At 30.9% G+C, this 17,763-nt stretch overlaps 2 protein-coding genes across 2 annotated transcripts in view; one reads left to right on the top strand and one right to left on the bottom strand.

The window, feature by feature from the left end:
• The first annotated feature begins 1,039 nt into the window (after positions 1-1,039).
• LOC115874798 overlaps positions 1,040-17,763 on the top strand; it is a 56,598-nt gene continuing 39,874 nt past the window's right edge. Inside the window, exons 1-11 of the mRNA XM_030890081.1 lie at positions 1,040-1,530; positions 1,584-1,725; positions 1,788-1,943; positions 2,001-2,162; positions 2,308-2,457; positions 2,901-3,083; positions 3,146-3,307; positions 5,769-5,905; positions 6,000-6,203; positions 6,380-6,719; positions 16,218-17,309. Of these exons, the coding sequence (XP_030745941.1) occupies positions 1,163-1,530; positions 1,584-1,725; positions 1,788-1,943; positions 2,001-2,162; positions 2,308-2,457; positions 2,901-3,083; positions 3,146-3,307; positions 5,769-5,905; positions 6,000-6,203; positions 6,380-6,719; positions 16,218-17,309 (3,096 nt within the window). The 5' untranslated portion in view covers positions 1,040-1,162. The remainder of the gene's footprint in view (positions 1,531-1,583; positions 1,726-1,787; positions 1,944-2,000; positions 2,163-2,307; positions 2,458-2,900; positions 3,084-3,145; positions 3,308-5,768; positions 5,906-5,999; positions 6,204-6,379; positions 6,720-16,217; positions 17,310-17,763) is intronic.
• On the bottom strand, positions 9,079-10,334 carry LOC115874799 (dnaJ homolog subfamily C member 17-like). Its single transcript, XM_030890082.1, has one exon. The coding sequence runs from the start codon at positions 10,095-10,097 to the stop codon at positions 9,231-9,233; it is 867 nt and encodes a 288-aa protein (XP_030745942.1). The 5' UTR covers positions 10,098-10,334; the 3' UTR covers positions 9,079-9,230.

The following is a 17,763-nucleotide window of genomic DNA, read 5'->3' on the forward strand; positions in this document are numbered from 1 at the left end:
ATTTTTTAATCTTTAAGAAACTGTAAATTCATTGTGTTGTAAATTTAATTCATAACAATCAAAATATGTACATAATTCAGCTTATCTACATGAATGATAAGTTTATTACTCATCATATTCAAATAACTGTTTTGTTTATGTAGTACTTAAAAAAATAATAACCAACTTACCACTAGTTAGAACTTTTACAAAAAACATACACAGGCACAAAAAACCTGCATAATACTTCAAAATAAACATTGTTAAATGATCACATTGCTTAAAAATTTAAAACCTTCAAAATCTTGTTGATTAAAAATCAGATTCAAAACTTATTTATCCCACGCTGCGTTATCTACTAAAAAGATAAAAATATATATCACTTATTACTGTATCAACACAACTATTATATTGAAATTTCCCCTTTCTTAAGGAAAGACAACAAACAACTTGATAAAAATATTGTTAAAGCCGATGAATAATATGAAAAACGAGCTTAGTGAAAAGCTTTTACCTTGTAAATTGAATAATTGGAATTTAAACAGGCTGATACAATTCGAAGCACTTATTCAATTTATTCAAAAGAATTACTTAATTTAAATATATCCGGAATATGCAAGACCATCAACAAAACAAAACGACAAACTGCCAATGTCCATAGACAATAGACATGCAATAGACAGAGATATGCGAATGTCAAATTTGAAAATACTTTTTCGACTTTTTCACATGTTATATTGTTTTGTATATGACCTCGGCACCCTACATAAAAATGAAATAGTGTGAATATAAATTTACAGTGCATAGATATGTATTTTACTTAACATATTCTGAACTTATGAAATTCAATTTTCTATCGTTTTAAATAGCTTTAATCCAGACTATATTGGAGAAAAAGCAAAGGCTTGGGGACTATCAACTTGCCGTATCAATGTTTATATCGGCAGCCACTCGGCAGCTTAGGCTGTAAAGCCAATCAAGAAGAACAAATAAATTCAAAATAGCCACAGATTACGACTTTCCACTATATATACGGTTCTGTTGCTGCCTTTCTGTTTATTTGGTTGTCAAAAGGCAGCTGTTTAATGTTATTTTTTAGAACTTTGAAATCCAATACTTTTAGTAATTAATACAACCATTTTTCCGTTATTAAAACCCTTCATAAATATTATGAGATAGCATAATGGAAGAAGATTTAGGGAAGAGTGCCTGTGATGAATCCACATTAGTTGTTCAGAGCGATTCAGAGGACGAATCCTCGGACAGTGATTTAGAAATTGATTTTGACCAAATATTAATCCCTCAAAGAACTTCTAGTCCCATTCTGTTAAACGAAAACGATATTATTGAAACTTTAAAACACGAAATAGGCAAACAAATAGAAGCAAAAGCTGAAAAAACAAATCTCACTGTTACAAATGTTAAGACTATTATAAGGCAAATTTTAACTCATGAACATGTAAAGGCTTTGATAGTAAATGGCCAGGAATGTGAAAAGGTTAAAGAGTTAGTGTCTTTATATGAACCAAAGTTAACCAGATCCAAAGCTAAGTGAGTATTAAAGAAACACTTTGATTTATGTATCAATAAAAAAATAAATGTAGGGAATTACTTTCTTCAACAACTATTAAATCTGTTCCACCGCCACCTTGGGTTCCACAGCCTCCAACTTCAGAAACTCATGTGTTGATTGGAGAAGATTTGAAGGAAGATGATTCAGGAGATGAATATGTTCCCGGAGAAGAGGTTTTTTTAATTTGTTTTAATAAATTTTATTATATCTAAAGTAATGGTTATTTTGGTTATAGAGTGAAGATGATAATAATGAATCTGCTGCTAGTGAATCAGATACCAGTTCATTACCTCCTCCAACTCCACCAACCCCTGTTTCAATGGAAGACTCTTCTACTCAAACAACAAACTGGACTGATGATGGTGTTTTTAAAATACCGCCGCCTAAAACAGTATGATTATTCACTTTTAGTGCAATTTTTTATTAAACTTGATTTTCCTCATATTAGGATCAAGAAGATATACCCAATATTGCTTTAAGAACAAGATCAAAGATCAATCTGAGTTCAACCCCATTGGAAGCAATAGAACAAAGTTTTGTTCCACCAGATATAACAACAGACATGTATGATATGGAATGCGATGATGATGTGTGGAAAGAATTTTTGAAAGTAAAACATATTTGTTTATACAGTGTTTAAGAATACTAAACTCATATGAAAACTAAATATTTAAGGTTTCTTAAGTAACTTTTATATTCTTATTATATTATATCATATTACAATTTTGGAATTTTTTATTTTTATATTGTAATAGGGATTTACACAACCATTAGAGGAAGTTGCTAGGCCTACTGATGATGAGGAACAAGATCCTGAATATAACATTTTGGCTGATGATGAAATTAATAATGTAGATCGTGAAGATTTTCGAGTAGATAAAGCTGTAAAGATTACAAAAAAAGAGGTAAATCTTCCAATATATAATTTTTACGATGTTGACTGCTAAGAACGAGTTAACTTGTTGGTTAACAGCCAGACGCCAACCACGAGTTATCTCTTTCTCGACTATATTGCAGCGCCATCATGAGTAAAATCATGGCGTTTGGCTTGAAATTTCTAGTGCTGGGCCTCTGCATAAACCAGTAAAACATAGGGAATGGGCCTGATGAATAAAGAGAAGCAATTGCTTTTTCTATAGAACTATTTTGTTGGTGGTTTATAAATTGTATAAGTCTATTTCAACAAATTTAATTAAAAGCATTTGCTTAACTTTTATTCATAAGACCCATAGTTATTTTTTGGTGGCGTCCGGGAAGGGTTATTATGTTAATATACAAATGTCATGGCAGTCAACATGTTAATGTCACATCTGCTTGATGTACACTCTTTGGTATTTACTTTTTTTAGATTAAGCAATTATGGGATGAGTTGTTTGATTATTTACGTGATCTCTCAGAAGATTATGGAGATCAAACAATTAAAGAAAACTCTGAGAACACAAATTTGGAACAGGGTAATCAGATGAATGAATCCCTAATGTCTCAACAGTATTCTGGTGTATTCTTAGAACAAAGGGATTCTGTAGAACAGGTAAAGAAACATTGATTTATAAAAATGTTTTTTCAAGCTGAATCTTAAACTATTTATTTTAGACGCTAATTCCGGTAAAACAAGAGGTAATAATAGAACAGCAACAAATCTGCATTTTAGAGCAACAAGTAAGGCAACATGTTCAAATGTTAACTCAAAACTTCATTCTGTCATATGAGCATCCAGAATATCACAACTTGAGCTCACAGTTTCATGAATATTTGGTAGGTAATATGTATTAAAAGATCTATTTTAGTCTCCAAAAAGACAGAAAACTTAAAAATTATTAGCCAATTGTTTTGATTGTCGATTATTCATTTGTAAATTATTTGAAAAATGGGAACTAATGAGTTTCCTAATGGTGAGTTCATGCTTGCAATCTTAGTCATAGCACTAACATTAGTCCTAGTCCTAACCTAACAAGAATATGAATCAAGGTTAACGGACGCTAGCGTCTAGCGTTTATGCTTCTAATGCCGGGTCCAGACCAAGCAGACAAAACAACGACAAGACAGAAACATTCATATTTTACTTTGAATAAAAAGATGTTTTACGACAAAATAGCGGCAAATCCAATACATTTCTGCGACATTTTTGTCTCAGTTTTGTTTTGTTTCAATATTCGGAGACTTTTCAATGATCGGGCCGGTAAAGATCAAAGAGTTATGTTTATGTTTTGTTTGTATATTTTACGACAAGTTGTCGAAGCAGTGTGGATGGCGTGTGCTGCCAACAGTAGGAGACCAGTGAAATCACACATGGTTAATAAAACTCATTCGCAACAACTAAACTTTTGACTTTTTGTTGTACTTTTGTCGTTGCGGTGTGGACATTTTGTCTCAGGTTTGTCTTGTTTTGTTTTGGTTTGGTTAGGAATTCCCCATTTTTTGTCGCAAGTTTGTCTTGTTTTTGTCTCCAAATCGTGTTTACTTATTGTCGCCTTGATCTGGACCCGACATAACGTATCAACTTACCTCCAAACAGTCCCGTGATACATATTTTTCTTAACTTAGCTGTTTGGTTACCAGTGACCATGTAAGTCACCGGTAAAAGTCGCCGGTACAAAAATATCGCTTATCTCTAGTGTATGCGATGATATCGTATTAATTAATTACGAAAAATACGTATTAAAATGTTGACAAAAGGTACAAAACTAGTATCAGCGTATAGCACATATCAAGTACATATAATATAAGAAAAATAATTATCGAATTCAATAAGAAAACGCTAAAAAGGTGGAGTGTACTGTAAATAAATAAATATAAATAAATAAATAAATGTCTTTATTGTCAAAAAATTTTACAATTTGTAGACAAAGGTAAAATAAACAAACAAAGTAAACAAACAAGGTACACAAACAAACAAACAAAAGATAATACAAAACATTATACAAATAATATTGTCAGTCTTATTGTTTAAAATAAACATTTATATAAATGTTTACAATGTCAAAGAATAAAAAAAGTAAAAATAATATTTAAAAATATTTAGTTAGTTTATAGTAAAAATATCAATGACCTCTAAATAAATTTATTATTATTAATGGTGATTAAGTCATTTGATGTAATCCTATGAAGTGCGGTGTAATGTATGTGTGTTGATGTAATCCTATGAAGGCAGCCAGACGGGCCGCATGCTGTTCTAGAGAGCATAGTAAAAGATGTATCAAAGAGCCAGACGTCTTAAAATACTTGTTTTTCCGACGTTGTTAGCTCTGGTACTATAAGGCCTGAATATTAATAAGGAATAAGCCAAGCTTGCTATCCCTTAATTTTTCAGAGGGTGCTTGATCGTCTGTTCGCGTCAATTCAAATAAAAATTTTTACTCTTATTTGGGGAGCCACTGGAATAATATTTGCCATGACTTTCCCTAATCTTTTGAAGTCGTAGAAGGCTCTCCGCAGAAAAAAATGACCTGAAAGCTGAAAGATCTGCATCAACTTCAGTTGAACCAATACCATAGGCGTTGTGGAAGCGGTAGTATAACTTACATAAGGAGTCCAGGTCACTAGGTAGCCCTTCTGATGCAAGCATCAATTTGATGCTGATACTAGTGTGTCCTTCAAAACACACACTGGATGATTGGTCGTGAAGATAGGCAAGGAATAGCCTAAGAGATTTCAAAATGGAGGGGTCTCTCAACCTGGCCAACACGTAACGTCCATTTACCGCATCTGAGTCCTGAGACAGCCGTACTATAGGTGGAGTCATCGGGTCCATAACTATCAAACCATCTCTCTTCGTACTTCCCTGCACAATTATTTCTGGATTTTCTATCGCCAGGGACTTGCAAGCAGCTATAGCCTCCCTGTCAGAACCAATCTTAATAGTTCTTACCTCCCTTGGCATAGTTGCCATTGGTGGGTCATGTCTGTCTGTTTATTTACCTATGAAATGTAACTACTAGCTGTTTCTTATTGCTGCGGCTTTTACTTCAAAAATCGATAAAATTGTAGCTGATAACCAGCTAATGAGTCATTCGTTACCTCCAAAAAAATGTCGTCTAACATCACAAATTCTGCAGCAGCCCGTATATGGGCGTTACATGTCCTTGTATTCTTTAGTATATTCTCTACTCTTTGCTGTAGTCATTGGTTAGGACCATGTTAGAAATGATGCAAGAAGTATGAGTATGAACCCACCATAAATAATTTAAAAAAATACTCTTAAATATTAAATTTGTAGCTAAATTTGAAAATGCTGTCTGATGGAAAGGATATTTCATTATTTAAGCCAATGAATTTAAAACAAGCACTAGAATTAATTGACGAATGGGTAAAATTGTTTGCCACCAATACATGTGAAGTTCAAGCAACAAGAGAGTAAGTAAAAATAGTAGATATATATATATTTTTAATAATAATACATTCCTATTTTATCTATAAATTCTATAAAAAAAAATGATATTTATTTCAGTCATGTTACAAAAGAGTTGATCAGATGTATTCAGATGAAAATGGCGGGAAATTCAAGCTCTTGTATTTTGACATTTCCCAAATTGGTTCTAGAGACGATCTTAAATAGTCAAGTGTTTTTATATCCCGCCTTGTTGCCGAAAATTCCCTTTAAATCAGATCAATTTTTTGGGCCACATGCTGGTTTCACAGATGCAGAAGATAGGTAAAATTACATCTAGTTTTTACTGTTTTTACTCGCCCTGTATATACAATAAAATTTGTGTTTTTACTGTAATTACTTTTTAATTATAACTATTATTACTATTTAATTATAACAGTAAACATGTAATCTCTATTATTTTATCACTATAAACAAGTGAATTTTAGTTAATTTTTCAGACTTTTAGTGTTTGGTCTGGCCGAATTCACGAAATTTTTAGAAGAGGAAAAACACACTGTGAAAATTAGTCTCAAGGAAAAGGTACAGTATATCCATGATTATATGATGCCTCACAAGGATCCTCAGTATATAATAAGACATATAAATCAAACCAAGCATCCCAGATGCGCTACCAACCCTATCCAACAGTATTTTCTGCATGGTAGAATTAGACCAGTGATACACTATATTTATCCATTAAATCAGGCTGTGGCGCCATCTCAGAGATTGGCTGATGAACTGCCCTATCAGTGGAGAAATTTTGTGTATCCAAATTATGACAAAAATAAAACTATAAAGGTAAGTTTTTTATTTGTATCTTGAAAATAAAATTTTTATTATTTTAAAGCGGCGTACTATGTATAAAAACATTGTCGTTAACAATAATATTCAACATGGTAACGAAATTTTGCTGAAAATCAACATGTTGCTCTTTAGTTAATATTTTTTGATGTTGTTTGTTATTTCAACAAGTTATTTGTTATGGAGTGTTATTGAGTATTGAGCGGTAAAGATCACAGGATATCCGCAACATGTTTCGACATGTTCGTTGTTTAGAAGATTTTTAGTTTTGTCTAGACTAGCGACCGATGTACAGGGTGTCCCATTTTAGTTGAAATCATACGGTATTTCCATTATTAGTGAAGATAGGAGGATGCGGTTTGCACAAACCTGTTCTTTTTGACCAAACAGAAGATGCTGTAAATATTTTTATAGCCCTCTTCGTTTCTGAGCTATAGAGTCTTTTTGAAAATTTTACAATTTGCGTCACCCCTCGTATCTCTGTTATTGTGAGATATCGAGAATGTAAAATTTGTTTCTTGTAGAAATTTTTACGTATAATACAGCGGCGTAGTCTGCGAAAAAAAATATTTTTGGAGGTATGTGATATTTTTGGAGTTATATTTTCTCAAATAGAACATATCATATGCCGGATCACATATTTATAAATCATGTGATCCGGCTTGCTGTAAGCTTCTCAAAAATATACAACTCTATATTTATTTTCACTATTTACTCCGTTATTTAAAAGTATTCATTAAAAGATAATTTTTATTGGTAGGCCGTCATAAATAATAAAAAATAATAATTAAAACAGTTATTAAAAGTATACTGCTATCTGTCTCTTGTTTTATTTCGGGAACCACTATTAAGTTCTTTATATATCAGGGAAACTTACAGCCTACCGCTATTTCTATCGTACCGGAACTTTCAGAGTAGATTCATTTAGCTAATTTGCCTGAAATATACCTACTTTCAGCAAGATAGGGCTCCCGCTCACAATTGAAAATATTAGAATTTTTTTAAACCCTACATATAAAGACGGTCCCACACGATGTGTCAAATACATAGACATATAAATTTATAACACACAAATTTATAATTATCATAAATATATATTATTTTAAAAGATACGGATGCTTTAATTTCTTTTAAGGCTTAATAAAGATCTGGGATTCTTGATTGGGTCTAGCAAATCATTAAATTAATTTAAACCTTTATAAAATAGAGAGGCCACTGTGGAAGAATATCTAACTCTATTTAAAGTCAAATTATTTCTGCTTCATCGAATATTGTAGTTTTTAATTTTTAACTCTATGATTGTAGTTATATTAGTAAAGTTTACTGAATGTATGTATTCAGTAAACTTGATGCAACCTATAAACAATCAGTACCAGAGTAGATTGGTGGTGTCATAAAATTGTAAAGATAAAAAATGTCTATACGTATGTGGTATGTGGCGGATTCATCTCTCCAAAAAATCCTATATGGGCATTCCGCCACTGCAAGAAAATCTACAAAATAAAATGTTATTTTTTATTATGATTTATTAGGCAATCAGAATAATTGCAAGGAAATTCTATGGGCTAATTTGATGACTTGAGAATGACGCTCCAGTTAACGTGATGAGGTCTTCTCCAGCGAAAAATCCTCCTTAATATTCTTTCAAATCAGATGGCCATTGTCCTTTAAGTCTTCTTGTAGGTACTGGTTCAAGTAGAGGCTAAAGTAAGGTATTGGTGTGATCATAATAGTCTATTGAAATGTGTTTTGCTCCGAGTTTGGATGACTTCTTTGACGTACGGAATTTTTAAGTCTTCATGTAGAGTATGATTGGAGACATACCATGGTGCGTCTGTTATCATCCGTAGAATTTTAGATTGGCTCCTTTGTATTATGGCTATATTTGATTTACCAGCTCATTCCCCAGAACTCTGGGGACGAGCTCCATATGTCCAAATAGCTATTATGGTTTTGTATAAAAGAAGTTTATTCTCTAGCGATAGTTTAGGTCTTCTTCCTATTGACCAATATATTATATTGGTTAATAGGAAGACAATAACATATTATGTCTTTTATTTTTAAATCTATTTGCTTACGTTTCTTTACTATGTGTTCTGTCCAGGTAAGCTTAGTATCCAAGTGCATGCCTAAGTACTTGGTAGAGGAAGACTGCGAAATTAGTGTGTTGTTTAAACAAAATAAAAGTTATTTTTTTAAACACTTCTCTTCTTAATTTTTTTTTCTGCGAAATACCCAAAGGAAATATCCATGTAGGATTTTTTTGAGGGAATTGTAAAGATAATTAATATGGTCCTATCAAATTTTACTATTTTTCTCAGGTAGGGTTTTAATCAATCAATAAAAAAGAAATTACAAACTGCATAACTTTTATTGAAATAAATTATCAAAATAATTTTACATATAAAGTCTCGTTATTATAGATACTATATACAGAAACCATAACAAAAAATAACTAATCTTATGACCATTTTTATTGTACTCTTATAAAATATCACATTTACACAATCATGACTCTTCATCTTCAGCCATCATCTGAGCTATAAGCCTTTTCCTTTCTTCAGCTTGTCTCAGTTTCATTAAAGTTACACTTTCAAAGTCCGTATCTTTCACCAAGTTACTTTTTGCACTACTTTGACTATTCTTTGGTGGTCCGTTAACCCATTCTAACTTTAGGGGATTCTCCGACAAACCTAACTCAAAATCAACTGCCATTTCTGCTGCTTTCTTGTCTTTAAATTCAACCAGAGCACTGCCTTTTTTCTTTGGAGACATTACAAGTGCTTGGATATCACCATATTTTGATAAAAATCTATGTAATAATTCACTGGTGTATCCTCCATTTGTCTCGTCTTTTTTGTCTGCTAGCCATTTTATTTTTATGCGATTATTGGCACTGTCCCAATTTGTTTCACTTCGATTTTTTTCTTCGTTTATGGTTTTAAGAACGTTTTGTATCTCCTCCTCTACTTCCCTAGATCCTTCTTTACGTAACCTCTCGATTTCTTCCCTTAATTTTTGTGCTTCCGATTTATTATCTCTTCGTTTCCCACTACTAGCTAGTCTTTCCCTTTCTTCCAAGTCTTCTTTGAGTTTTCTTCGTTTACTGTCTAGCTCTTTGTGTCGTATTGCTGCCTCTTTTTTGCCTTTTAAAACCTTATCATAAGCAGCTCTGGCGGCTTGGTCAGTTAAAACTTCCAAGATTTTGGAGAGTTGATGGAATTTCTTACCGGCTTCAGGGTCGTCACGATTTTTATCTGGATGGCATTGCAAAGCTTTTTTCCTGTAAGCTTTTTTAATTTCAATTTCCGTACTGGACTGCTCGATTTCTAGTATTTCGTATAAATCCATGTCTTCTATTTTTAAATCGTCCATTTTTAACGTCAAATATACTGAAAAATACAGGCACAAAGAGTTTCAAAATATTGTAAACAACTGTAAACAAAAATTTTAAACGTTTTGGTTTTGAATAGTTTTGAAGCATCCGTGTTTTGAAGTTTTGAAGTGAAGACAGAATCTTGACAGATGACAGATGACGGAATTAACCTAAAATTTGTGACATTTGGTCGTTGTCTGATTCAAGAGGATTTCTTGATTTCTTGCAACTGGATAAACTGGATCAGTGCCTTCTATTAAAAGATCAGCCTACGGGCGACATTTATGACGTCACGCTAGTTAGATATAACGGATTAATAAATATGTTGTAGAATACATGGAAAACATAATTATTCCTCAGATTTTTGGTTTGTATTTTAAAAATGATATAGTTTAAATGAAATATACATAATATACAGTTAATAACTACAACATATATACCTATTTATAGTAATAAATACTTTGGCAAATAAACTATGAACCATACAAATGCAGCAAATGTTGTACAATGTACAAATAATATATAGGTACATAAGATAATGGGTAAAATGTAAATATATTTTAAATTTTGGGGTTTGAAAATCGATCTAATTTAACAAAAAACATTTAATATCTACTAATAGTGATGTATTATCATTTGCATTCACAAAATTTATATGTATATTTTGCAAGTATCAATGTTCGAAAAATTATATTTACAAATAATACAATATTATCTAAAAAAAGGCGTCAGCGATGGCTATGAACTGAAGATCGCTGGCATTTTATATGTTAAATTATTCTAAAATTTTGATTTTCTTGGGATTTTAGGTTCGGGAAAAACGCTGATTAAGTTTTCATTTGGTTTTCATTATTTTTATTTGGTTTAAAAAAACGTTTCGGCTAACTATAGCCTTCACAGTGTTGTGTCATATGAGAAAAATAGTGTCGAATATAATCCAAAAAATTACATATACAATATAATTCACACCTCATAATGTTTATTGCAATTAATAAACTAATATAAACTTATCAAAAGATGACCACATATTTTTTAAAATTATTATTCTTAACACTAAAATTACCTACATTGACTATGGAGTACGCAGTAAACATTATGTGCGTGGTGTGAATATTTTATATGTAATTTTTTGGATTATATTCGACACTATTTTTTTCATATGACACAACACTGATGGAGGCTATAATGTTAGCCGAACCGTTTTTTTTTAAATCAAATAAAAATAATGAAAAACCAAATGAAAAATCAATCAGCGTTTTTCCCGAACCTAAATTCCAAGAAAATCAAAAAATTTAGAATATTTAGAATGAAGGTTCAAAAGAATATCAAATTTTCCAGGATTGTAAAATTCTAGTTAATTATTTTATGTGTACAGTTATTTAGGGAATGTCATCGATGTTCATTTCCAAGCCAACTAGACGCCGATTTTTTTCGATGATACGGTATAATTCTTACGTAAAATGTAAATAACATTAGACCAATTAAAACAAAGAAATATGAATTTCTTAGTATTTTTAGTAACACCTTTATTCTTAAAACTTAATTTTGTATTATGCAAATATACCAATTTTATTGTTATTTTATTCATATTGTATTCAGCCATCACTTAAATATTTGATATTAATTTGGTATTATAAATAATCAATACTATTCATTAAAAATTACTGAACAAATATTGTTATGCTTAACATACATTATATATTATCAAACAAAACACATTCTTCTTTTAAACTGTATCAGTCTTGTCTTTACAAAAATCTTTTTAAAATTTGAACTCAAAATAATAATCTTTTTCATGATCTCTAATACACATATTCTTTATTTTTCCCTAGTTCATAATACCTACTTACGTGTTTGAATCTATCGAAGCTAAACCAGCAACACTTGGAGTGGAGATTCCACAATATGAATAAAATAAACATAATTGTCCAGTTTTCATTAATACCATCATGGGAGAATATTATTTTTAAATTTATTAAAGATATTTTCAATAAAATTCTCTTGATTTATAACTCGTACCCACTTTTCTTGCTCTTCCGGACACTTTAGGCTGCCTAGTATAATAACTATCCTTAGTAACTATCCTTTCCACCAGGAACACAACAAAGATGAGGCATAGCACCAATAACACACTCCACTTAAGCTTTATTGATGAATTGTTAGAGTCTTAAAAAACACACACAAAAATCACGATAAGTAAAAAATGTATGGGCACTTTTAGGTTAAATCACTTGCACAACGTGTAATTTTTAAAATTTCTATTTTTTTATGCGAAACCGAGAGTGACCATATATCTGGTAGTAGTTTATGTCACTTCAACACCAAAATAATTAGTTTTTTGCACTACAATAATAAATAATACCAAAAATCAAAGAGTTAAAACCAAAAATCAACCGACAAAATATGAAACAGAATCTAACCCAATATCTAAGTATGTACAGCTGATGAAGTAAACAAAAGTCCGCCCGTAGGCTGATCTTTTAATAGAAGGCACTGACTGGATGCAACTTTTTAAGAAGTTTTCTATGGTTTTCATTTTGGTTATTTAGGAAATTCTGTATATTTGCTATTAATTGTTTTGGTCTGTAAATTTATGACTGTAAGTTTGAAATTCTGATTATATAAGGCGGATTTTTGTTTTATTTTAAATATGTAATGTGATTTTGGTAATGGTGTGGATCCGGTGGCTGACCTTGAAACGAGTTTTTGCTGCATATAGTCACAGACACTACGCATGCGCACATCTTCGATGTTGCCAGATTGCAAGTTATTTTGGAATTATTTTCAGTAGAAAACAAATATGTGCTTTTCAGTGTTTTTTTGTCAATATAATATACCGTATGATAGAAAAAACGGCGTCCAGTTGGCTGGGAAATGACGATTAAGGACATTTCCCATATAAAATGACAGCGATCTTCATTTCATAGTCATCACTGACGCTATTTTTTTTCAATCATAGTACGCGGTATATTATTTATGTTATTATTTTAATATTTCGCACAACACGTGAACGCTTATTATGTATTTTCATAGTCAATAAAATTAAATAGAAATAAAACTCTAGATTCCTATAATTAATCTAATTGCTCTAGATTATTATCACGGCATATAAATCACACGGCAGGCCAACTCTCTTTGGCGGGAACGCTACGCGCATACCGTCGCGCACGCCGCCATTACGGTTTCCATCAACAGAAAGTAACCAGTGTCGTAGTTTCTTTCATCGACTACGCACACTTTCGGCTGATTCGAGTCAGTAGCGTACGGATTAATTTATTTTGTTTATTTCTTGAGTTATTTTATAGTTGTTGTTTTATTTTTGTTTATTGTGTTATATATTTGGTTTTTCTAGTTTATTTTCGTTTCTTGTGTTATATAATTTATTTTTGTTTTTCTGAACATTTTTAAATCGTTAATTCGTGTTTTTAAAATGCCTGGGCGAAGTTGTGCAGCAAAAAACTGCCCGAGTAGAGGACTAAACTGCAATAAAAGTTTCTTTCTGTTTCCTAGAGATCCGATTAGGTATGTATATACATATGTGATTAATTATTTTAACATATTTTAGTTAAAAAAACAGTGGTATACATATTAGGACATTCAGCTAAATAGGAAGATCTAATTAAAAATCTTAACAAACTTTAATATTAGTAAGATTTAATGTTAAATATTTAGTAAAATAAAATTTAATGTATCTAGAATCTAGACATTAAAAATTAAATTTAAAAATCATTATATTATTCATTTAAATATAATTATAAAAATAAATAAAATGAGTATATCGAAAATAAGTTAACAATACATTTTTAGGGCAAGAACATGGGCAATTGCAGCTAACGGAGAAGACTTGATTGAAGATATAAATAAGGCCCACAAGTATAGGTTGTGTTCTGTTCACTTTGAATTTAAAATGTTTACCAATTCACTTTGTAACTGTATAAAATACAATGCGGTACCCACTTTGTTTCCTGCCATGAAAAAAATAGAAGTTTCTCAAAAAAAATTGTGGATTTATTAATTTGTGAAATTTGAATATTAATAAAATTTGCTACGCCCATTGATGGGCATAATTTGTACGTAGCCTCTTTATATTGTTCAATAAATATTTTATTGGTATTTTTTTAATTCTTGTTTGTAACTCCTGGCATGTTTTTGTTAGTTGCATGTTTTTTAATTTTAATTGTCTATTCTCTACAGTGAAATATTTAATTGATTCTTTCATTTTTACTTTTCGAGAAGTATGCGCGGTTAACGATTCATTTGTTTGGACAAAAGTATTGTAAATAAAATTCAGTTTCAGTCAATTACAGTATTTTTTTAATACGACCCTGTCGTATTTTCTGAGAAATTTTTTAATACGTTTTAATCCGGCCCTGACTAGGAAACCATAATGGCGCCGACAAGGTCAGATTTTATAGAAATTTTAAACAATGGAATCTGAGTAGAGTTGGCGTGCCGATTGTTTTATGTGCCGTGTTATTATGCTACGTTTAAAAAGGGCTTTATTAAAAATTCGGGAAATTAAAAGGGATGTGTCCAAGTTTTTTCTTTTTTTTTAATTTTTAAATGCTGTAGCTCCATGTCATGTTCATAATAGTTTTTTTTAACATTCCATCAAAACTACGGAGGCCTTAATTTAAAAGGCCTTTTAGCCTCCGTAATTAAAATGGTAGAATCAGCTTCAGCAACATTAACAGTTACCTTGTTTAATCTGCTTATATATATATTGCATTAATTTTTCTGCTACCTTAAGATTTCTCTATTCTTACACCTAATTTATGTGATTTTCTTAGCATATGTGATATATGATTTATAAACCATTTTCCTAATGGAAGGATGGAATAGGATATGCAAAATTAAGATATTTTAACATTTATTTTCCAGACAAAGCATAATATAGTATTAAGATTAAGACATAACAAATATAAGAAAGATCTTAATATAAATCACAAACTAAGTCTTAATTTGGTCTTGTATAAACACAGGTATAAAACTAATAAGATCAAAACTCAACCTTCACCATATTGTCAAGATTTGGCATTATAGGAAACAAGAAATGACAGTAAATTAAGAAAAGAATATCAAAGTATACGATATTAAATACTGTAAAGTATTCTACGACACAAACCATCTCCCTTCTAAAGAGAAAAAGATAAAACATAAAGCTTATTTTAGACTTATCACCACAACTCTTCGATAAAATATGTGTCTAAAATTGCTATTAATCCACTAACTTGATATTTTTAAGAAATTATGATACCAACATTATAATCAAAGTATATTATATTAGTAACATTATAGGTAAAATGTTACCTCTATCTCCCATTGACGTGTATTGTTCTATAAGACTCGTCATGGTAGTACTTCAATACATCAGTATATATAATCAAAACTATTGTTGCCTGTAAATAACTAGAAATAAAATAATTCTAATAAGTTTAAAACCATTAAGAAAAAATCAGTAAATGATAATTTTTAATTCTAATGTAAATATATAAATAAATGTTTTATTATTATTACAATTTTATATATTCAATTTTATATATCATTCCTTAATTTTGGATATCAAGATAAATCTGAAATTATAAAATTAATTATAGAATTTGTATTATTATTGATCAACACTCAAAAAAAATTTTTCAACTGCAAATAATTCGAAAATAAACTGCAATTTGGCATCCTCGACGATGTGCGCTTGCGTAGTATCGATGATCAAAAGCAGCAAATATGGGCTTCAAGGTCAGCCACCGGATCCACACCTTTACCGTGATTTTTAATAGTTAAGTTGCATTTCTAATCAATTTGCGGGCCAAGTTAAACTTCAGCACGACTCAAAAATCTGATCGCCAATTCATATATTTGAAATTTGACGTTTCACAACTTGATTTTGAATTTTGATCAAATGTCAAATGTCAGTAAAACAAAATATAATTAACAAAAATAATAAATAATATAGATATCAAAATCATATATAACAGACCTAAAAATACTAGTCAAATTATAGAAATTCGTGGGGTTTAATCAAATTTTAAGATAAGTCAGTATTAAATGAAGCAAAGAAGAATGAAAATAAAGAATTTAGGTCATAGTTGTCATAGTAAACACTATTTTTTATGTTTCAGGTTAACAATCCTACTGTTCGTACATCTAATTTACCCCAAGTATTTTTCATAAATTCACCCTTTTTGGGAAGTCCTATTTTAAGTAGCCCTATATTTTCATTCAACTCAAGTCAGCGTAGAACACGGAACACTTCCAAATTATACAATCAAACCCCAAGAATTAGAAGACAAAGTTGTCGTAAGGTTTTGAATAGGAGTTTTAACAGTGTTGATCAATTTATAGCTGTATTTAAGCAACCTGTATGTGTTCAAAAGTTGATACACTTTTTGGCTGAAATAGAACCTGAAGAAAGTAATAGTGTTCCTAAGGAAGTATTTCTTAAAGAGGGAAAGCATAGGCCTAGTATGCTCAGTATGCCTAGTTTAAATACGCCAGCGAAGAAGACATCTACAAATTCTGATGAAGCTTTTACTAATGTTAATAGGAGTGATAATGTAACTCCAAACAATATCCAAGTAAATGCAGAACAATTGGCTGAAATTGAGGCCGAAGAAAGTAATAGTGTTCCTAAAGAAGTCTTACCTAAAGTTGGAAAGAATAGGTCTAGTATACCTAGTTTAACTATGCCAGTGAACAAGACACCGAAGAATTCTGATGAAGCTTCTACTAATGTGAATAGCAGTGATAATGTAACTACAAAGAATACCCAAACAAATGTAGAACAACTGGCTGAAATAGATCCTAAAGGAAGTAATAGTGTTCCTAAAGAAGTCTCACCTAAAGTTGGAAAGAACAGGTCTAGTATACTCAGTATGCCTAGTTTAAATACGCCAGTTAAGATGATACATAAGAATTCTGATGAAGTCTCTACTAATGTTAATGAGAGTGAAAAGATAACTACAAAAAATACCCAAGCAAATGCAGAACAAAAAAGTTCATCAAGCTTGCAAGACCAAAAGAAGGATAAATTCGCAAAAAATTTAGAATTCTCCACCATAAGTAGCGCCAGTTTTCAGCAAGCAGAAATGAGTTCAGAGGTTGAATTCTACAGAAATTCAAGTGATGTTCAAATTTGTCAAACATCACAGAGCGTTGTGGATAGAATTCAGGAACCGGTGCAAGATATCACTCAAAAACAAAAGCCAGAAAAGGTAAGTTTTAAAAATTATTTAGGGAAAATCGGTTTGGTATATATGCAGATTTTAAATATGACTTGACTGACTTATATACAGGGTGCTACAAATTCGAGGTACAAGCACTGGTATCTCGATAATCGTAATAGATACGAACATGGTTAAATTGGGGCAAAGTTGCGTACTGTGATATTCAACAAGATGCCATCAAAAAAGTTTTAAAAATTTCAAGGATTGCTGAGTTTTTTGGAAAAAAATGATTTTTTGGAAAATCAATTTTATTTTTTCCTGTCGTTACTTTTTAGAAAATCAAAAAACTAATTACACGTTCTCATAGCCACTTTATTAGGGCTATCTGACAGTATTTTTAGATTTTCAAATTAGCTGATAATTTGTGAGATACAGAGGCCAACTTATTTTTTTTAAATACGGACCTGTATTTATTATTTCAGGTTTTGAAAGAACTCGGTCT

This window comes from Sitophilus oryzae, unplaced genomic scaffold (assembly GCF_002938485.1).
Source record: "Sitophilus oryzae breed Bouriz unplaced genomic scaffold, Soryzae_2.0 scaffold_1297_pilon_pilon, whole genome shotgun sequence".
NCBI lineage: Eukaryota > Metazoa > Arthropoda > Insecta > Coleoptera > Curculionidae > Sitophilus > Sitophilus oryzae.